General features: G+C 44.6%; 1 protein-coding gene across 8 annotated transcripts in view; it reads right to left on the reverse strand.

Annotated features, from left to right (window-relative positions):
- Nucleotides 1-2,344: 2,344 nt before the first annotated feature.
- Nucleotides 2,345-22,405, reverse strand: part of LOC100609914 (putative pyridoxal-dependent decarboxylase domain-containing protein 2) — a 66,690-nt gene continuing 46,629 nt past the window's right edge. For 2 of the 8 annotated variants that reach the window (XR_010152404.1, XR_008540057.2), the window contains 2 exons: nucleotides 18,719-18,807; nucleotides 17,628-17,733 (listed from right to left, as the gene is read on the reverse strand). Coding sequence is in view for 4 of the 8 variants with exons in the window: in XM_054669508.1 (XP_054525483.1) it covers nucleotides 3,380-3,477; nucleotides 17,628-17,733; nucleotides 18,719-18,807; nucleotides 20,983-21,046 (357 nt within the window). In the remaining 4 variants the exon portion in view is untranslated. The other 6 variants (XM_063797350.1, XM_063797349.1, XR_010152402.1 and 3 more) reach the window with 5 other exon arrangements.

The raw sequence follows: 22,405 nt of genomic DNA on the forward strand, positions 1-22,405 counted from the left end.
GGTCCTGGATAAGAATGAGGGTCTGGGCACTCCTGGGGACAGCTGAGTGGTAGGACTCCTGGGTCCCCAGGGGGCAGGTCCATCTTCAGTGGCATTGGGCCTTGGCTGGGATGCTGAGTTATCCACTGGAGCATCAGCAGTACAGGCAGGCACGGAGGCAGTGGATCCATCGGAGGTGGCAGGTGTAGGATCGTCTGGTGAGCAAGTAGAGTCACCAAGCCTGGCTGACCACTACCCCCACTACCCCCACTATCCCCACAGACGATGCCCTGTCCCTTGCCTCATGCTCCGGCAGGGTACAGGCTTGCACCTGGGGCCTCATGGAGCATCTCTCTAAGACCTCTGTGTCCTGGTCATTGAATGGGCACTTGAGTCACCCAGGGCCATTGGAACAAAGAGGAAGGATCAGGCCCCACGATGTTTTGGGAGAGTGTTTAGCACAGGAAAATGCACAGAATACATGCATGACACGGGGGCACTGTCAGTGTGGGAGCAATAGTTTACAACCTCCAGCCCTAATCTGAGCACTCTCACCTGTGCAATCTGAAAGGAACAGGAGACCTGCAGGAAAGACAGTGCCTGGACTTCACTTAAAGGAACTAAACTGTTGGAATTTGTACTCTTGATATCCTTCCAAATCAACTCTCTCAATGTTCCCATCCTCAAAACTATCATATGGGGTAACTGAGGCAGTCAGAGATGTCACTCAGTTGATTCTGAGTTCACTGCTGATTACATCTGACCAAACTGCTTTTTCTGAAGTCTACTCTGTTTCATCATGCTGGTGATGATTTTGTGCAGCTCTGGGACAAACTCCACCTGGCTGAGGATAAAGCAAATCTGCGGTGACTTAGTCCTCCTGTCATTTCCCATCAGTTCCCCACTCTCCTCCTCTGCCCCTCCACAGTCTCCCATGCAGGCTGACACCATCTGATGGCCTTAATGGAGTCCGCCGAGTATTTCAGGTTCTCTCCTGGGCCACTTGAAAGTGGATGTACCCATGGGATTTGCTTTGACCCAGGAGATGTGAGTGGAAGTGAAGCGTGTCACCTCGAGGCAAAAGAGTTGGGAGCCATTGAGACTGGCCACCCTCTCCTTCATCTCTTAGAGCAGCTGACAGCTCCCATATGGAGGCTGCTCCTTTATTCTCGTGGCAGGATGAGGGCATGTGGGGCACAGGGCACAGGAGAGCCATGGAGGATGTGCAGCATGGGCAGGAAAAGAGCCTTCAGTGGTGTACATTTCCATCGTTTGGGGCTGTTTCTTACCTACAGTGATACCTAGTCCATCCCAGCAGGCATGCACCATCTACCCCACACTCTGTGATGCAGACTAGCCTGCCGTCAGAACATGAACTGGTGGTCAGACACACGTAGGTTTCAGTTCCAGCTCTGCCTCTTATTGACTGCAACCTCAGGCTTAACTTTCAGTCTCTGAGCCTCAGTTTCAACTCTGTAAAATGAGGTGGCTATACCATCTCAGGTTGCAGAGAGAATTAAATGAAATATAAGTTCATGTAGAGCATTGAACCCAGGGCCTGGCACACACAGTGAGTACACAATGTTAGCCATGTAGCTTCATAATGCATACTGATTGTCAATATTCAGACAATGCAGTAAAGTATTACCAAAAATAAAAGTAAACTTATTTGCATATGTATTCTTTCAATCTTTATTTTTAAACAGGGTAAAACTATGCATATTCTTTCATAGCCAGTGTTTTTCTCTCATAGTATATTGTTAAAATAATTTTATCTTGGACCGGGTGCAGTGGCTCACACCTATAGTCCCAGCACTTTGGGAGGCCGCAGTGGGCAGATCACGAGGTCAGGAGTTGACACGAGCCTGGCCAATATGGTGAAACCCCATCTCTACTAAGAATACAAAAGTTAGCTGGGCATGGTGGTGCACACCTGTAGTCCCAGCTACTCAGAGGCTGAGGCAGAGGAATCGCTTGAACCCGGGAGACGGAGGTTGCAGTGAGCCAAGATTGTGCCATTGCACTCCAGCCTGGGCGACAGAGTGAAACTCTGTCTCAAAATATATATATATGTGTGTGTGTGTGTGTGTATCTATATAAATCTCAAAAATAAAAGATCATTTTTGAGATTATCATTTTAAAAGACAAGATAATGTTCAACTTAATGACTAATTTAATTATTACTATTGGACTTTTTGTAGACTGCACAGAGCATTCAAAACGAAGGAGAATAAAAAATATGTATTACGTGTTGTAAAATAAATGTGATGTGGTTCTTTTATTCAAAATTATAGAACATATATATGTACTATATAATGTATTTCTTATTATGAGTCATGTTAAAAAGTAGTTTAGAAGCTGTTGATTTGAATTTCCTTTTCAAATTTTGCAGGATAATTTTTTTTTTTTTTTTTTTTTTGACAGAGTCTCGCTCTGTCGCACAGTGTGGAGTGCAATGGCGTGATCTCGGCCCACTAAAACCTCCACCTCCTGAATCTAAGCAATTCTCCTGTCTCAGCCTCCTGAGTAGCTGGGACTACAGGCTCACACCACCATGCCCGGCTAATTTTTGTATTTTTAGTAGGGACGAGGTTTTGCCATATTGGTCAGGCGGGTCTCGAAGTCCTGGCCTCAGGTGATCCACCAGCCTCAGCCTCCCAAAATGCTGGGATTACAGGCATGAGTCACCATGCCCAGCCTAAACTTGGCAAGATAATAAATAACCTTTTTAAGTGTCGTTGGGCACTTGTCTGGTTGTTTTTCTTTAGGTTACCATGCCAGCAATGATTCCTTTTGAGTTTCTGACAGAAGATAAGTGGTTTTCATCCAAATAAGTCAACTACTCTACCCCATCCCTAAGCCACTTGTATGGAAAGAAAAAGAGGAAGAAGCCAGTACTGTGACTGCGTAAGCTTCCCCCAGCATCACCCGCTATGAGATGTGTGGCAGCTGAGACCCGGGAACTGCTCAAGGGCACCAGGCCCCATCTGTCTGCACTCACTCACCTTCCTCAGGTACTCGCATGGGCATGTCACTGACTTTACGTGCTGCTGCAGCTCCTTGGTGAGCGGGCCCTGGTCATGGGACAGGAACTGTGGGGTCAGGACAATAGAGAGCTTCACCATTTGCAGAATGAGAACAGGGGCTCATCATGAGTGCCAACCTATTAGACAATTAAAAAAAAAAGTGTTGAGTGGAAAAACAAGGTGATGTTTGAGTCTATAGTGGTCAAGGGCTTCAGAAAAGGACAGAACCAAGTTCAAATTCCTGTACTTTGAATTTCTACTTCATGCCATGCAAAATTACTTTACCCCTTTTAACCTCAGTTTTCTTCTGTGTGAAACAGGAACAATAGTTTCATTCGTCATTCAGTTTCTCTCAAGGTTTCACGAGATCATACCTATAAAACATCCAAGTCATTTAAATGTATCATCATTTCTGTTATAATTAGTGGGATCCATTTCACTATTATTGGATATACAGTTCTGTGCCTGAAACCTACAAAAAAAGAAAATGTTAAGTCTAAAAAGCATTAGTGATTTCTCACTTTTATATTATTAATTATAACCCTATTTAATCACACAAGGCCTTGTCCGTGGCAGGTGCTCAATAAACACTTGTCGAATCAATGCATGTGGGCTCCGGAGCCACACTGTTTAGATTCTATTCTGCCTCCACCACTTATCAGCTGTGTGATCTGGGTAAAATAATTCACCTCTTTATGTCTGCACTTCCCTCTCCATAAACTATATATAACGAGAATCCTTAGCTCATTCGGTTGTGGTGAGGGGTGAATGATTTGGCACACAGGAGGGGCTTGTTAAACATTAGCTGTGATGATCTCCTTCCAAATCTTCATTTTCAGAGCCACAGATGAGGCCACAGTGCAACCAGGTGACCTTAGAGTGTAAGTACACATGATCGCCAGCTATGCTCTATCTCCACCATAGGTCCAAGACTGGGTAGTTCCGGCCTGGAGGTTTCTGCTGCATCTGCCTTCTCAGTGTTCACCTAAGGACTTTTGTATTTTCCTCCTCACATCCCCACAGATGGGGTTCAGGCTGCCGGACACAGCTGGGTGATGCCAGGGCAGTGGTCACCTGTGCCAGCCCCGTGAGGTAGCTGGAGGATCATTGTTCCTTCCTTCTCGGGCTCTGGGCAGATGCCAGGGCTGGGGTGACCCATGCCCTCAAGTTTCTTGCTTTGGTGGGCCACATTTTCCCTTGGCAAAGAGGGTAAAGGTCACAGGATGCCGGAGAGCTGTGACTTCTCTGTGCCCTGGGCCCAAACTATGAAGACCTGACACACTATGCTAAAAGTCCAAGGCTGGGTGCTCCCCAGAGCTTCTTGCCTCACCGCTTCTGCTGAGGGAGGAATGAATACTATGCCCTCCCAGAGCTTTGGGAGCTTGTAGCAAGCAGCCTCCCCAGTGCAAAATCTCTTGGAAACCTCTAACTGTGTCTGAAACATTAGTGCAAATGTTGCATCCTATTTCCCATATGTCCGCATGTTTTAGGAAAAAACCCTCAATTTCCTAAATATGCAAGAAAAATCGGTATTGTAGGACAATGTGACTTTTTAAAAAATGTTATTTAAAAATCTTCCCCACCTCCTTTTCTGCCCTCCAAGACTGCCAAATACTTGTTGAACAAATATTATTAAATGCCTACTACGTGCCAGCCATGATTCATGGTCTTGGGGACACAGCAGAGAACGAACTGACAGGATTCCTCTCTTATGTAACTCACATTCTTATATGATAATGATAAGGGTTAACATTAATTAAGCTGTCACTACATGTTAGTCACGGTGCAGTCATTCCCACACATTATTACACTTAAACCTGCTAGCAAGCTTGCAAGGTAGTTGTTTTTCCTTCAAAAACTGAGTCTCAGAATGATGAAGCACTCTGTCCAATGTCACACAGCTAGTAAGTGTGGAGACCTTGCATCCAATCCATGCCCGTCTCATTCTAAACACCACGTTATGTGTTCTCCAGCCCACGGAGAATAATTTTAACACAGTCAATGAAATTTCTACACAACAATGTTCTTGTCTCAAGTCCAAGAATGCCTCCTACACCTCCCATAATACTGGCTTTCTGATGAGTAAAGATGCCATTCTCATGTGTAATCAGGTGGCAAATGGAGATATGACCAAAGTAACCATTTGCCTACACTCATAACCCTGTACACACTCTTCCTGTGTCGACTCAATTCAAGTACCCCTTTTGATCACTTAGCAAATCTGACCTTTAAAAGGGTTAAGGTTTTTATATCCATGTAAGTTTCTGTATTGCTTTGGAAGTCTCTGGTTAAATGAATACCCTTTTAATAGTGACCTGTGATTCTGTTTTGATCAAGTGTTTTCAAACTTGACATCTTTCATGGGTTTCTCCAGTGTCAAAATCCTAAATCAGGTCTTTTTGGCTTAAAATTAACTTTGGGATTTTTCAGCTGCGTCCCTTGGGGAGTCTAAAGAATGTATCTCTCATCTTGTAGCGGTATTAAGTGATTCGATTTATTTGGTAGATTTTATGGGCGGGCATTGTCAAATGTGGTGATACTGCATGGGAGGGCACTGTCAAGTGAGGTGACATTAGATCTCATCTCAGTTATATTTATGGGTATGTTGTTGATATACACGTTCCAAAAATTACATACAATTATACAAATTTAATATGTTATGATTTGTAATTTTGATAGCTATGCTAAATATTTGTTAAAGTTATATTTGTATAAACATGTTATGAATGGCTGGGCACCGTCACTCATGCCTGTAATCCCGGCACTTTGGGAGATAAAGGCAGGTGGATCACCTGAGGTTGGGAGTTCGAGACCAGCCTGACTAATAGGGTGAAACCCTGTCTCCACTAAAAATACAAAAATTCGCCATGCCTGGTGGCACACGCCTGTAGTCTCAGCTACTCGGGAGGCTGAGACAGGAGAATTGCTTGCACAGGAGGCGGAGGATGCAGTGAGTCGAGATCATGCCACTGCACTCCCACCTGGGCGACAGAGGTAGAATCTATCTAAAAAAAAGTTATTAATTGTTTCTGAAGATTATATGAAATTTATAAAAGTCTGGTGGTCCTGATGTGATGCTGTCAGTCATGATTCTGATTACTGTCTTAAAATGCTGCACATAAGTAATTAAATTTTCTTGTGAACTGGGAAGTTTCATCAGACTTTTATCATAACTATTGCTTCCATCATCCACAGTTAGTTTTGATTTCTTCTCTAAAACTATTTGTAATTGGCAATAGTCCAAATTTTCTTTTGTTTTCTTTCCTGTTTTTGAGACACAGTCTGGCTCTGTCACCTAAGCTGGAGTGCAGTGGTGGGATCTTGGCTCAACTGCAAGCTCTGCCTCCTGGGTTCACGCCATCCTCCTGCCTCAGCCTCCCAAGTAGCTGGGACTATAGGCACCTGCCACCACGCCCAGCTAAGTTTTTGTATTTTTAGTAGAGACGGGGTTTCACTGTGTTAGCCAGGATGGTCTCAATCTCCTGACCTCGTGATCTGCCCGCCTCGGCCTCCCAAAGTGCTGGGATTACAGATGTGAGCCACTGCGCCCGGCTTAATTTTTGCATTTTCAGTAGAGAGGAGGTTTCACCATGTTGGCCAGGATGGTCTCGATCTACTGACCTTGTAATCCGCCTGCCTCGGCGTCTCAAAGTGTTGGGATTACAGGCGTGAGCCACTGCAACTGACTTTTTTTTTTTTTTTGAGACAGAGACTCACTCTGTCACCCAGGCTGGAGTGCAGTGGCATGATTTCGGCTCACTGCAACCTCCACCTCCTGAGTTCAAACAATTATCCTGCCTCATCCTTCGGAGTACCTGGGATTACAGGTGAGTCCCACCGTGCCCGGCTCATTTTTGTATTTTTAGTAGAGACGGCATTTCATCATGTTGGCCAGGCTGGTCTCATATCCTGGCCTCAAGTGATCCACTCTCATTGGCCTTCCAAGGTGCTGGGATTATAGGCGTGAACCACCACACCTGGCTCAGTAAGTATGTTTTTTATTATCAAAAAAGAGTAGTGTATGATTGGCATATTCCGTGTAGAATGTATTTTATTGATGTCTTCTATTTTTATGATTTCTGAGTTAAGTACTTTTTAATGAATGCTTTTTAGTTTTGGGCAGATTCAGTTGACTAAAGCACCTCATTTCCCAGATACATGAAATAAAATATTTGGCTTCTTTTCCAATTTCACACTGATGTTATTTTGTGAAAATCAGTGCTTTAAGATAAATCTTTATACTTTAAGGTAAACATGAGAAACGTGATCTAATATTTAATATTTATTCAGTTTTACACTTTATTAACTTCTACACCAGCAGATTTAAAAATTATGTAACTATCTCAAGAAGTTTCACTTGGGTGTAAGGGTTCACGCTTGTAATCCCAGCACTTTGGGAGGCTGAGGTGGGAGGATTGCTTAAGGCAAGGAGTTTGAGACCAGCCTGGGCAATACAGCAAGATCCCATCTCTATTTTAAAGAAAAGTTTCACTTTGGGAGGCCAAGGCGGGCGGATCACAAGGTCAGGAGATCGAGACCATCCTGGCTAACATGGTAAAACCCCATCTCTACTAAAAATACAAAAAATTAGCCAGGCGTGGTGGTGGGCGCCTGTAGTTCCAGCTACTCGGGAGGCTGAGGCAGAAGAATGGCGTGAACACAGGAGGTGGAGCTTGCAGTGAGCTGAGATTGTGCCACTGCACTCCAGCCTGGGTGACAGAGCGACACTCCGTCTCAAAAAAAAAAAAAAAAAAAAAAAAAAGTTTCAGCAAATTCCATCTAAGAATTCCACCAGAGTTCTGTTGTCTCCAATGTCATCTTCCACAGATTTCAAGTTGTGAAGCCCTGAACTGTTAATTTATCTTGAGAATGTATATTTAAGCTTAATTTAAGACTATATACCTAAAAATTGAGCATATAATTTCTATAATTTGTTTATGTAAGTTTCTGTAAGTCATAAGTATGTGGTTTCCAAGTGTATAATTTATCTGAATGTAATAGGCATTAATATATTTTACATTATTGGGACCATAGTACAGAAATTTCTAAATGGTTTGTAAAATAACTTGTTATTTGTGTTGTTGTAAAAGCAGTTAATACAATGGAAAAACTCATAAGAAGAAGATACATTTTAACATCAAAAAGTTTACCCAAGGTAATTATGAATACTACCTGGCAAAACTTTACAGAAGCTGTGGTATCACTTTTATGATAGAAGAATAGTGTTTGCATTTTGTGTAAAAGTACTTGGGGCTGGGCGTGGTGGCTCACGTCTATAATCCCAGTGCTTTGGGAGGCGAAGGCAGGTGGATCATCTGAGCCCAGGAGTTTGAGACCAGCCTAGGCAACATGGCAAGAGCCTGTCTCTCCAAAACCTACGAAAATTAGCCAAGCATGGTGGTGTGAGCCTGTAGTCCCAGCTACTTGGGAGACTCATGCAGGAGGATCTCTCGAGCCCAAGAGGCAGAAGATGAGTAAATAAATGGATGCCACTGAATGAGATGAGGTTTCTCTTGAAGGAGAGAGAAAAAGAGATTTAAATAGTAACAATTATAATAAGGCTGGGCGCGGTGGCTCACGCTTGCAATCCCAGAACTTTGGGAGGCCAAGGCAGGAGAATCGGTTGAGGTCAGGAGTTTAAGACCAGCATGGCCAACACGGTGAAACTGTGTCTCTATTAAAAATACAAAATTAGCCGGACACGGTAGTGCGTTGCCTGTGGTCTCGGCTACTCAGGTGGCTGAGACAGGAGAATCGCTTGAACCTGGGAGGCATAGGTTGTAGTGAGCCGATAAATATAAAAAGTATTAGAGTCCTAACAGAGGAAAGTTTCCACTGATCACCTTTTAGCTTTAAATAATGCAGAAGCATTTGCCCAGTTTACTTGTAATTAAAAATCATGCATCATTCACAATTTATCAGTCTTTTTTGTTTGTACAAAAACTAATATAAGTTATTCTCTTTTGTCTGTATTGTGACTGGTTTGGTGAGAGGGCATTAGGCCACTCGAGAGTTTGTGTGTGTTTAAAATTTTCTGGCCAGGCACGGTGGCTCATGCCTGTAATCCCAGCACATTCGGAGGCTGAGTCAGGGGGTATCACCTGAGGTCAGGAGTTCTAGACCAGCCTGACCAACATGGAGAAACCCCCATCTCTACTAAAAATACAAAATTAGCTGGGTGTGGTGGTACGTGCCTGTAATCCCAGCTACTCGGGAGGCTGAGGCAGGAGAATTGCTTGAACCTGGGAGGCGGAGGTTGTGGTGAGCTGAGATCGCGCCATTGCACTCCAGCCTGGGCAACAAGAGCGAAACTCTGTCTCAAATAAATAAATAAATAAATACATAAACTATCACAGCATAAAGTAGGAGGGATATTTCATTACTGTCTAGTTAAACTGGTTAATGCGGAAAGGAAGTCTGGAAATTCCAGTTTTAAAGTAAAATTTTGGACATTGTAGGACTGATTATTTGGCATAGTTGTGATGTTTGTTGCTGCATTATGGTTTTGTTGGCAGGGCAGCCTTTAAGGACCGGTATATTTTCTTCTAGACTCTATATATTCCCCGTGAGTATTAGTTGCATGGTCAAACTGGCAAATTTTACCATAGGTATAAATAATAGAGAATGTGGAAGAATAGTGAATAGTGTCAGAGATAGTTAAAGGTCCATACAGAAGTAGAGAAGGTAATAAGTAATAGTGGCTTGGACTAAATATTTGTTGAATAAATGTTTTAAAAAACAGGCTACCTACAATTTGTGTTGAAGATATGAATGAATGAAGTTTCCACACCCTTATGTGGAGTCCTGATAAGTAAGCAACAATAAGGAAGGGTCCCCAGGTTGGGGAGAGCCCCAAGTTGAGGAGAATAATGAACAATTATTGTATGAACAATTGTTAGAGACAGCTAATCACAAACAACCTGCGGGCACAATGACCTCATTCCACATGTAGCACCCTTAAGCATGACCCTATAAAACTTTCCTCCAGCCCTTGCCTCTTTGCAAGTAGCCCCTTCTCTGCTGAGCTGCCCATTGCAACATATTTTCATAATTTCTCTAATAAATCTGCCTTTCTTTACCTACAACTATCTTGGTAAATAGCTTTACCACCTGCAAAACCGACCCTAGGCAGTTGCTGCCCGATATGGTTTGGCTGCGCCCCCACACAAATTTCATCTTGAATTGTAGCTCCCATCATCCCCATGTGTCGTGGGAGGGACCTGGTAGGAGGTAATCGAATCATGGGGGCAGGTTTTTCCCATACTGTTCTCGTGATAGTGAATACATCTCACTAAATCTGGTGGTTTAATAAAGGGCAGTTTCCCTGCACATGCTCTCTTGCCTGCTGCCATGTAAGACGTACCTTTGCTCCTTCTTTGCCTTCCACCATGATTCTGAGGCCTCCCCAGCCTTGTGGAACTGTGAGTACATTAAACCTTTTTTTCTTTATAAATTACCCAGTCTCAAGCATTTCTTCATAGCAGTATGAAAAGTAACTAATACACTACCTGAGACACCTTAGGAGATTTGTAATAGCTGTAATGCCAGGTCCACCATATTCTTAGCATAAAGCAAATGTTTACCCATGATATGACTGCATAGGCTTGCAGCTGGAGCCATAGTAACTCAAGTAGTAACCATATCTTAGTCTGATTAAAAGTAAATATTAGTCTGGGCATGGTGGGACATGCCTGTAATCCCAGTACTTTGGGAGGCTGAGACAGAAGGATTGCTTGAGCCCAGGAGTTTGAGATCAGCCTGGGCAACATGGAAAAACACCATCTCTACAAAAAATACAAAAATTAACTGAGCGTGGTGGCACACACCTGTAGTCCCAGCACCTTGGGAGGCTGAGGCAGGACTATCTCTTGAACCCAGGAGGTGGAGGCCGCAGTGAGCAGTGATCATGTCAGAGGCATGTGAACCAGAACAACTCCATCTTAAATAGGAGCTGGGAAAAATGAGGCTGAAACTACTGGGCTGCATTCCCTGATGGTTAAGGCATTCTAAGTCACAGGATGACATAGAAGGTCAGCACAAAATACCAGTCATAAAGACCTTGCTGATAAAACAGGTTGCAGTGAAGGAGCTGGCCAAAACCTAACAAAACCAAAATAGTGACAAGAGTGACCTCCCGTCATCCTCACTGCTACACTCCTACCAGCACCATGACAGTTTACAAATGCCATGGCAACATCAAGAAGTTACCCTATATGGTCTAAAAAGAGGAGGCATGAAAAATCCACCCCTTGTTTAGCGTATCATCAAGAAATAACCATAAAAATGGGCAACAAGCAGCCCTCCTGGCTGCTCTGTCTGTGGAGTAGCCATTCTTTTATTCCTTTACTTTCTTTTTGTTTTTTTTTTCTTGAGATGGAGTCTCCCTCTGTCACCCAAGCTGGAATGCAGTGGCGTGATCTCGGCTTACTGCAAGCTTCACCTCCCGGGTTCACACCATTCTCCTGCCTCAGCCTCCAGAGTAGCTGGGACTACAGGCGCCCACCACACCTGGCTAATCTTTTTGTATTTTTAGTAGAGACGGGGTTTCACCGTGTTAACCAGGATGGTCTTGATCTCCTGACCTCCTGATCCACCTGTCTCAGCCTCCCAAAGTGCTGGGATTACAGGTGTAAGCCACCGTGCCCCTCCTCCTTTACTTTTTTAATAAACTTGCTTTCACTTCACACTGCGGGATCACCCTGAATTCTTTCTTGCACAAGATCCAAGAACCCTCTCTTGGGGTCTGGATTGGGACCCCTTTCCTGTAACTATCATGCCACTGCACTCCAGCCTGGGCAACAGAGCAAGGCCCTGTCTCAAAACAAAAAAAAGTAATATGACTTAATACATTCATTTTGGAGGGTAAGTCTCTCAAAATAGGCCTTTCACTGGGGGAAAATGGTAAAAATACTCCCTGGTAATTCAAGAATTGCAGACTCCTGAGATGCTGCTCATATCAGCTGAACACTTACCAATACTTCACTTTTTTCCATATATACTCAAGGAACAAGTGCTATTTAAAGTGTTTCACTCCGCTGTGCTAGGTGCAAGACTATAAAGAGGTGTGAGGATCAACACTTTTATGAAAACCAATGTCATTCTGAATATAGTTTCAGATGCTAGTGCAAAGGAAGTTCTTGGTATATGGAAAAAGTATTCAACAATAAATTAGGCATGGTTGCTTCCATTTTCTGCCTCACATACTTTTTTTTCGTGGTTAAAGTGATACAATGTCTATGATATTTTAGATTGGCAGTTGCAAACTAGTGGTCCTCAGCATGCTTTTTATGACACCTACAAGGTTTGAAGACGTTGATTTCATATTAAAAATCTGGGTTTCAGGCTGGGTGTGGTGTTGCACTTCTGTAATCCCAGCACTTTGGGAGGCTAAGGTGGGTGGATCACCTGAGGTCAGGAGTTCGAGACCAGCCTGGCCAACATGATGAAACTCTGTCTCTACTAAAAATACAAAAATTAACCAGGCATGGTGGCATGTGCCTGTAATCCCAGCTACTCGGGAGGCTGAGGCAGAATTGCTTGAACCAGGGAGGTGGAGGTTGCAGTGAGCCAAGATCGCGCCACTGCACTCAAGCTTAGGCAATAGAGCAAGACTCCATCTCAAAAAATGAATAAATAAATAAATAAAATCTGGGTTTCAGGCCAGGTGTGGTGGTGCACTCCTGCAATCCCAGCACTTTGGGAGGCTGAGATGGGCAAACAGCTTGAGCTCAGGAATTTCAGACTAGCCTGGGCAACATGGCGAAACCCCATGTCTACAAATAATACAAAAAAATTAGCTGGGTGTAGTGGAGTGTGCCTGTAATCTCAGCAACTTGGGAGGCTGAAGTGAGAGGATTGCTTGAGCCTGGGAGGTTGAGGTTACAATGAGCCGAGATTGCACTCCTACACTCCAACCTGGGCAACAGAGCCAGACCTTGTCTTAAAAAAAAAAAAAAAAAAAAAAAAATTCTGGGTTTCTGGCATCTCAAAAAAAAAAAAAGGAAAGGTCAGGGCTGTTACAGTCCTCTATTAAGCAATGTGCCCTAATCCCTGGGCCATGTACCTGTACTGGTCTGTGGCCTGTTAGGAACTGGGCCACAGAGCAGGAGGTGAATGGTGGGTAACAACTGAAGCTTCGTCTGTATTTCTGGCTGCTCCCCATTGCTTGCATTGCTGCCTGAGCTCTGCCTCCTGTCAGATCAGCAGCATCATTAGATTCTTACAGGAGCATGAACCCTGTTGTGAATTGCACACACGAGGGATCCAGGTTGCATATTCCTTATGAGAATCTAATTCCTGATGATTTGTGGTGGAACAGTTTCATCCCAAGACCATTACCATCCTGCGCCCCATCCCTTGCCGCCTGTGGAAAAATTGTCATTCGCAAAGCCAGTCCCTGGTGCCAAAAATGTTGGGGACTGCTGTGCTTTAGAATCTGCCATTAATCTGCAGCCTCTATTATATAGTTCCCTATAGACTTTGCTTCCTACCGTCTTACATTCTGCCTTATAGGCATTTGAGTTTGCAACCCTTGTTTTTGTCAGTATGCTATGCTGGTGACATTGACCAAATTGACCACACATTAATGATAAGCTTAGTTGGTGATGACCTCAATGGAATAACGTGATGTAAGTATTGTGACAATACTTCTTGCATGTATCTGCAGGTGGAATTGTAAACCTGGTGGTCCGAGATGGTCTAACTCGATCTTGCTACGTATCTCCTTATATTAATAGTGATAACATTTGTGGTGGTGATTCAGCGTTTCAATGCCTCTTCTCATGGCAACAACAAACGTTTTCCTTCTGAATCAACATTAACCTAGATGTTACTGTGGATCAGAATTAGACTCTACATTTTCAACCACAGAAATATTGGGCAGTAAAAATTTTTCTTAATAGTGATTGCCTACATACGTTGTGTAATTAGCATATGTTTATAGTTCTATGATTTGTGCGTGGCTGCTACAGAGCTGGAGGGGGTAAAGCAACAGTGTTTTCTCAGTTGTGCGAGCAGCATTACATTATAATGAATAGGTAATATTAAACTGGGCTGATAAGAGTTGCAAAAGACTACTTTAATGTTCATATGCAACCAAAAAAGAGCCCGCATTGCCAAGACAATCCTAAGCCCAAAGAACAAAGCTGGAGGCATCATGCTACCTGACTTCAAACTATACTACAAGGCTACAGTAACCAAAACAGCATGGTACTGGTACCAAAACAGACATATAGACCAATGGAACAGAACAGAGCCCTCAGAAATAATACCACACATCTACAACTATCTGATCTTTGACGAACCTGACAAAAACAAGAAATGGGGAAAGGATTCCCTATTTAATAAATGGTGCTGGGAAAACTGGCTAGCCATATGTAGAAAGCTGAAACTGGATCCCTTCCTTACATCTTATACAAAAATTAATTCAAGATGGATTAAAGACTTAAATGTTAGACCTAAAACCATAAAAACCCTACAAGAAAACCTAGGCAATACCATTCAGGACATAGGCAAGGACTTCATGTCTAAAACACCAAAAGCAATGGCAACAAAAGCCAAAACTGACAAATGGGATCTAATTAAACTAAAGAGCTTCTGCATAGCAAAAGAAACTACCATCAGAGTGAACAGGCAACATACAGAATGGGAGAAAACTTTTATAATCTACCCATCTGACAAAGGGCTAATATCCAGCATCTACAAAGAACTTAAACAAATTTACAAGAAAAAATCAAACAACCCCATCAAAAAGTGGGCAAAGGATATGAACAGACACTTCTCAAAAGAAGACATACATGCAGCCAACAGACACATGAAAAAAATGCTCATCATCACTGGCCATCAGAGAAATGCAAATCAAAACCACAATGAGATACCATCTCATGCCAGTTAGAATGGCGATCATTAAAAAGTCAGGAAACAACAGGTGCTGGAGAGGATGTGGAGAAATAGGAACACTTTTACACTGTTGGTGGGACTGTAAACTAGTTCAACCATTGTGGAAGACAGTGTGGCGATTCCTCAAGGATCTGGAACTAGAAATACCATTTGACCCAGCCATCCTATTGCTGGGTATATGCCCAAAGGATTAGAAATCATGCCGCTATAAAGACACATGCACACATATGTTTATTGTGGCACTATTCACAATAGCAAAGACTTGGAACCAACCCAAATGTCCATCAATGATAGACTGGATTAAGAAAACGTGGCAATTACACACCATGGAATACTATGCAGCCATAAAAACGGATGAGTTCATGTCCTTTGTAGGAACATGGATGAAGCTGGAAACCATCATTCTGAGCAAACTATCGCCAGGACAGAAAATCAAACACCGCATGTTCTCACTCATAGGTGGGAACTGAACAATGAGAACACTTGGACACAGGGCGGGGAACATCACACCCTGGGGCCTGTCATGGGGTGGGGGAAGCGGGGAGGGATAGCATTAGGAGATATACCTGATGTAAATGATGAGTTAATGGGTGCAGCACACCAACGTGGCACATGTATACATATGTAACAAAGCTGCACGTTGTGCACATGTACCCTAGAACTTAAAGTATAATAAAAATAAATAAATAAATAAATTGGGCTGATGAATCATATTACAGTAATCCAATATTTCCCTTGTAAAGTCCCTGAGGTTTACAGAAGGAAATCTTTTCTAATAACAAGAAGAGTGAGGCATGTGCTTTGGTCTTTATTTCCTAGTTATACGATCCTGGGTAAGGAGCTCAACTTTTCTCTGCCAAAATTAAATGAGGATTAAATGAGATCATATATGTGAAGTTGTGAAAGACAGTGCCTGGCACATAGTAGGATCAATCAATGTTAGTATCTCTAAAATAGAGATTGAGTCTGAAGATCCACAAAGTGGTAGAACCGATCTTAAGATTCCCAAATGATAGAATTGTACTTTATTTGCCTAAGTAGTATGGTATTACTTATTGCATGCCCAGGGGATCTTTTTTTTAAAATAATATTTATTTATTTATTTTGAGACAGAGTCTCGCTCTGTCCCCCAAGCTGGAGTGCAGTGGCACCATTTTGGCTCACTGCAACCTCTACCTACTCGGTTCAAGCAATTCTCCTGCCTCAGCCTCCGGAGTAGCTGGGATTACAGGTGCGCACCACCATGCCCGGCTAATTTTTGTATATTTAGTAGAGACAGGGTTTTGCCATGTTGGCTAGACTGGTCTTAAACTCCTGACCTCAGGTGATCCAGCTCCCTCAGCCTGCCACAGTGCTGGGATTATAGGTGTAAGCCACCGCACCCAGCCCTAATGTTTTATTTTTTGGTAGAGATGAGGTCTTACTATGTGGCCCAGGCTGGTCTTGAATTCCTGGACCTAAGTGATCCTCCCACCTTGACCTCCCAAAGTGTTGGGATTACAGGCATGAGCCACTGTGCCCAGTTCCCTTCTTAAATAGTTTTAAGGGGGAGAAGAAAGAAAAAGACTGATTTTCTTCCCTTCCACTACCAAAACAGGCGAAACACACCGGAACACTTTGCTTAGCATTTCTTCTCTTTTCTTTTCTTTTTTTGAGAAAGAGTCTCCCTCTGCCAGCCAGGGTGGAGTGCAGTGGGGCGATCTTGGCTCACTTGAAGCTCCACCTCCTGGGTTCAGGCCATTCTCCTGCCTCAGCCATCCGAGTAGCTGGGACTACAGGTGCCCGCCACCACGCCCGGCTAATTTTTTGTATTTTTAGTAGAGATGGGATTTCACCATGTTAGCCAGGATGGTCTGGATCTCCTGACCTCATGATCCGCCCGCCTCTGGGCGGCCACTGGTTGTGTGTAAAGCTCCCGGATGACTCTAATGTGCAGTGGGGAGTGAGAACCCTTGTAGTGGAAAACCGAGAGTCACAAGACATCAAAATATAGGAATTCCAGCCTGGCCAACGTGGCAAAACCCCATTTCTACAAAAAATGCAAAAATTAGTCCAGTGTGGTGGCTCATGCCTGTGGTCCCAACTCCTCGGGGGCTGAGGTGGGAAGATCACTTGAGCCCAGGAGGTCAAGGCTGCAGTGAGCCATGATCGCACCACTGCACTCCAGCCTGGGTGACAGAGCAAGACCCTGTCTCAACAACAACAAAAAAGGAATTCAGGTGATGACTTTTTTTTTTGAGATGGAGTCTCCTCTGTCCCCCAGGCTGGAGTGCAGTGGTGTAATCTCAGCTCACTGCAACCTTGGCCTCCCAGGTTCAAGTGATTCTCCTGCCTCAGCCTCCCAAGTAGCTGTGACTGCAGGTGTGTACCACCATGCCCGGCTAATTTTTTGTATTTTTAGTAGGGGCGGGGTTTCACTATGTTGGCCAGGCTGGTCTCGAACTCCTGACCTCAGATGATCTGCCTGCCTTGGCCTCCCAAAGTGCTGGGATTACAGGTGTGAGCCACCATGCCCGGCCAATTCAGGTGACTTCTGAATTCTCATTCTGATTCTGGTAAGTTACATGGGAATGCTAATCTACCTAAATTTAGCCCAAAAGAAAAGAAAATGCCCCTCTAAAAAGAGCTGCTAATAACTCTAGGAGAATGGAGTATCATAAGGGCAAGCTAATCTACCCAGCAGCCCCAGAACAAAAGCAAGGTATGTCCACCGAGCCTGGTTACCTGCTGCGGTCATCAAAAGGCTGAATCGCAAACACATGCCCACAGCTTCCAGATCCATGACTGTGAGGCTGCTCGCAGGCACCAGCTGCTTCAGTTGTTCTCCCAGCTGTGAGGAGGACACAATGAACACCCTCCTGTAACAAGGGACTCAGACGTCTTCAGGACCCGTCCTCATCCCCTCGGCCCCAGACCAAAGAGCCTCCTGGAGAGCTGGTTCCTGCTCTTTTGACTGTCTGATTACTTAGGGCAGCTTTTTTAAAATAGTAAATTTTATGGTTTTTTCTTATTAATACAAGTTCTTTGTAGAAAAACTTAGGAAATACAAGTAAACAAAAAGAAGAAAATAACAATGACCCACAATACATTACTAAGCGACACCCACTGCTGACATGTGGTCTGCCCCCAGCGTCTTTTCTCCTAGTGGCGGGCAGGGAGTTGTAGTTGTTGTCATAAAACATGCTACTTGACAGTGCTTAGTAACCTGCATTGATTCATTTCGTTTATGACCAGTTCCTTTCTGCTTGAGACACTCAGCTCTGTGGTCTCTCACAGCTGTGCTGAGCCCCAGCACGGATGTACCAGGACTTATCCGCCAACCCTGCTAGGCTGGGCGTGTCCAGCATTGGCTAGAACCGCTGCTGCCGCCGTCCCACACTGTTCACAAGACCCTTCAGACTCAAATCCTAGAGCTGCTATTCAGTGCCCAAAACGCTATCAAAGTGCAGGCCTGGCTCCACACTGCCAGCTGCAGATGCTCGGCAGACTCTGCCTGGGGCTCCCGGCTGTGCTGCCCAGGCTCACCAGAACCCACCGCAGCTGCCCTGCAGCCCACCTTTTGCCTGTTGTCTCACAGCCTCATACAGCAGCAAGGAAAGTGAGGGAGCAATGCTGGAAGGACTTGCCAGAGGTGACCCAGCTCGTGAGGTGGTAACGCAACGGGGAACAGAACTCCAGAGCAGGCCCAGCACTGGCAGGGCGGCTCCTCCTGTGGGCCTCAGTTCCCATACACGAGCAGGTGTCACCCTCACCAGGCAGGTCGGATGGTGATGGACGGGGACCTGAAAGGAAAGGCGGGCGACTGCCATTCTCACCCAGCGATTCAGCGCATCACACGAGTGCCTCTCCCGGCCGACTGCTGAAGGTGTCATGTTGGGCACTGGGACGGCTTTAAACACCGGATCTGACACCAAAACACAGAAAGGGAGTCACTCCCAGAAACACGGCTGACCAAAAAAAACACCCTCCAAACCCCACATCATTCCCATCCCAATATTAGCCCCAGGGCACTGACTCGTATTACTGAATTCTCATGTATTATCTGACAGAAGGGCTACATTTCTTTTTCCTCGTGATCTATGTATAACACTTGAATGCATTCACATAAGACAGAATTCTTAATTTCATTTTTGAAAAGGTTTGCTTTCAAGGGATTTCAAGAGGAAACAGCAATTGTTGTAAGTTACTAACTAGTTTACCAAGCACCATGCAAGGTCTGTGAGTGCCACGATCATCCAACTAGGCCTCACAGTGGGTGCCAACCCATGCCAGGCACAGAGCCCGACACTTGGGACAGAAGGCAGGTAAGGTTTCTGTCATCTTGGAGGTTACATTTTAGTTGAGGAAACAGACCATAAAGAAAGAAAATCACTCCATGTGGTTGTTAGTGTCACAAGTGAAGCTGGGGGCTCTGATAGAAAATGATGGAGTCCCCTCAGGCAGGATAGGCAGGGAAGGCTGAGGATGTGGATACTTAGTGGAGACCGAAATGGTGAGGAGGAGCTGGCACCAGAAGAGAGAAATGTGTGTAAGACAGAGGGAACGCCGAGTGTTAAGCCCTTGCGGTAGGAAAGGGCAGAGTGTTCTGGAGCGCGGAGAAGACTGGTCTGACTGAGGCACAACGAACAAGAGGGGGAGTGGAAGAGGGGAAGGCAGAGGTGAATTCGGGGCAGAGTGCGCAGGCCTCATGGGGCATGGGAGAGCCTGGCCTTTGTTCGACCGAAATGGTAAGATACCCAGGGGCTCTGGGCAGGGAAGTGACACTGATACGGGAGTGCTGGGAAGGGAAGAGCGTGGTCCCTTTAAATGACACAGAAGCTGGGAAGGGAAGTGCTGGGGAGAGAAAGGCGGGTCCCTGGCTAGGACTCTACCCCCACGGACCTAGGTGAGGACAAGCACTCCTGCCTTCCCCCAAATGTTGCATTTCCCAAGACCACGCTGGCCCACCACACCAGCATCCTGGGCCTATAAAAACCTGAGACCCTAGTGGGCAGACAGAAGTGGCTGGATGGCAAGAGGAACACATTGGTGGAAACAGACACAAGCGGCTGGTCATGGAGAGCAGGCCGGCAGAAGAGCACTCCGACAGGCACCGGCAAGCCAACAGGCCATCAACCACGGGGATGAGGCGGAGTTTGGCCAGGGCCGCTGAGCGGCCCAACTCCCAGGGAAATCTATCTCCCTTCTGGCTCCCCCATCAGCGGAGAGCTACTTTCATTCAATAAAACCTTGCACTCATTCTCCAAGCCCACATGTGATCCCATTCTTCCAGTACACCAAGACAAGAACCTGGGATACATTAATCCCTCTGTCCTTGTGATAGGGAAGGGGGTCTAAGTGAGCTAAAACAAGCTGCCTACAGACGGCTAAATTAAAAGGGCACACTGTAACACATGCCCGCTAGAGCCTTAGGAGCTGTAAAACATTCACCCCTAGATGCTGCCATGGGGTCGGAGCCCCACAGCCTGCCCGTCTGTATGCTCTCCTAGAGGTTTGAGCAGCAGCGGGGCACTGAAGAAGCGAGCCACACCCCCATCACATGCCCTGCGAGGGGGACAAGGGAACCTTTCCAGTTTCAACACCATGTGACTTCCACTTATAACCCTCACTCTGCCAGGTGGAGAATGGTCTGGAATGGGTTGTGTAGAATGTATGAAAGTCAGAGGTCAGTTGAGAGGGGACAATGGCCATCCAGGTAAAAAAAAGAGTGGTGCCCTGGACTAGACTGGCGGCACTTGGGTCATTCTTTAAAGATACAGATTCCTGGGCACAACCTATTGACTCAAAATATGTGGGAAGTAAGACCCACAAATCTTTATGTTCAAGCAACTCTTTCTTAGCCATTCCTGCACTGGTCCAGGGACTGGCATTTGGGAACCCCTGGTTTAATCACCGCAAACTATCAGCAAATTGCTAAGGCATTTCGGACTGAAGTTTTCATGAAAATTATTACATTTTTCTGAAATGCTGACTGAAGGTTGTCAGCAATAAAAATATTTTGAAATATTTAACTTGAAATGGTATCAAATTCAAAGCCTTTAACACAGATATGAAAACAACCCTCTTAAAATTCACCGACCTGAGCCTGGTAATTCTTGGAAAAATCTGAACACCACCACTGGGGAGCTGAGCTCACCTTCCACCTGGAAGAATGGAAGTCTCATATCACCAAGTAACATTCAACTCCAGACGCCTTCAAAATGAAATGCTGAGTTCAAAAACTCGCTTAGAGATGCTCTATTTGTAAATAAACACACTAAAAAGTTCAGAGATTAATTTCAGTTGCTAGAGAAAAATCAAATGTTTAGTAAAATTTTAAAAAATAACTATGAGCCAGCCTTGAGAGTACACTGTGAATTATAAGATGTTTGACACTGGTACATTGAAATTAAAGCAGGGGGAAATTTTAATAAGGGATAAACATAGGTATAACATTAAAGATTAAAACCAGTAAGAAGCAGTGAAACTAGACTCAGTGCGGAGAGAGCCCATGCTTTCAAGAATCTCAGAAATTATGCAGGATTTATTGAAACTTAAACTTTTTTTTTTTAGAGATGGGATCTTGCTATGTTGTCCAGGCTGGCCTTGAACTCTTGGCCTCAATTAATCCTCCTACTTTGGCTTTCCAAGTGTTGGGATTACAGACGTGAGACACCGTGCCTGGCCAACTAGAATTTTTCATACTCATAGGAAAAAAGAGGGGGGAACAACTACTTTCTTCCCCTTTGCAAAACCTTCGGAACAAGATGCAAGTCCTGCTGGTGATGTAGACAAGCACAGCTGAGAACTGGATCTGTGTATTTTCTAATATATTTAATTATTATTAAAGACAGGCCGAAGACGACTAACTTCATTAGTGGGTCTCCTAACAGTTGAAAACATCCACTGCGTTATGTATTATGATAATCCAGCAGCGAATTCCTGTTTTGCATCAAATAGTATACCCTGACTTGGTCAAGCCATGCGGTCAGGGTACCGTAAGCATCCATGTCCTTGGCAGGCTCTGTGGTACTGTAGAGGTGTGTGGGCGGCCCTGGGGGAGAAGATCTCTAAGCATCCAACAATCCCAGTACTATAGCTCTAGTAATAAAACTTATGTTCCAAGGCTCTGAGTGTGATGACTCACTGGTAGGGCCGCAACAGGAAATGCTAACTTGGAAAGACAAGAAGCAGTGGCCCAAGATCTTTTCTACTAACTTTTCAAAGGACCGTGTGGACAGTATTCATACCAAGCAGGATGTGAATTCAAATCTGCCAATTATTTACGGGGCCAGTCCTGTGCTAAGTGCCTTCACATCTATCATCTTTAACTTTCACAGAGACAAATAAAACGTGATACTTTTAAAGGTATGGCGGCGGGCGGCAGGGGGCGGTGCTTAATATTTAAATAGGGGAGCACGCCCAATAAGCAAGGAGGAACAAAAAGGCAACAAAATAATCCGCCCATTCTCCCATCCTCAGCTAGGAGATGGCAGAATGAAGTGAGTGCCAAGACTGCTATG

Source organism: Pan troglodytes, chromosome 18 (assembly GCF_028858775.2).
Source record: "Pan troglodytes isolate AG18354 chromosome 18, NHGRI_mPanTro3-v2.0_pri, whole genome shotgun sequence".
NCBI lineage: Eukaryota > Metazoa > Chordata > Mammalia > Primates > Hominidae > Pan > Pan troglodytes.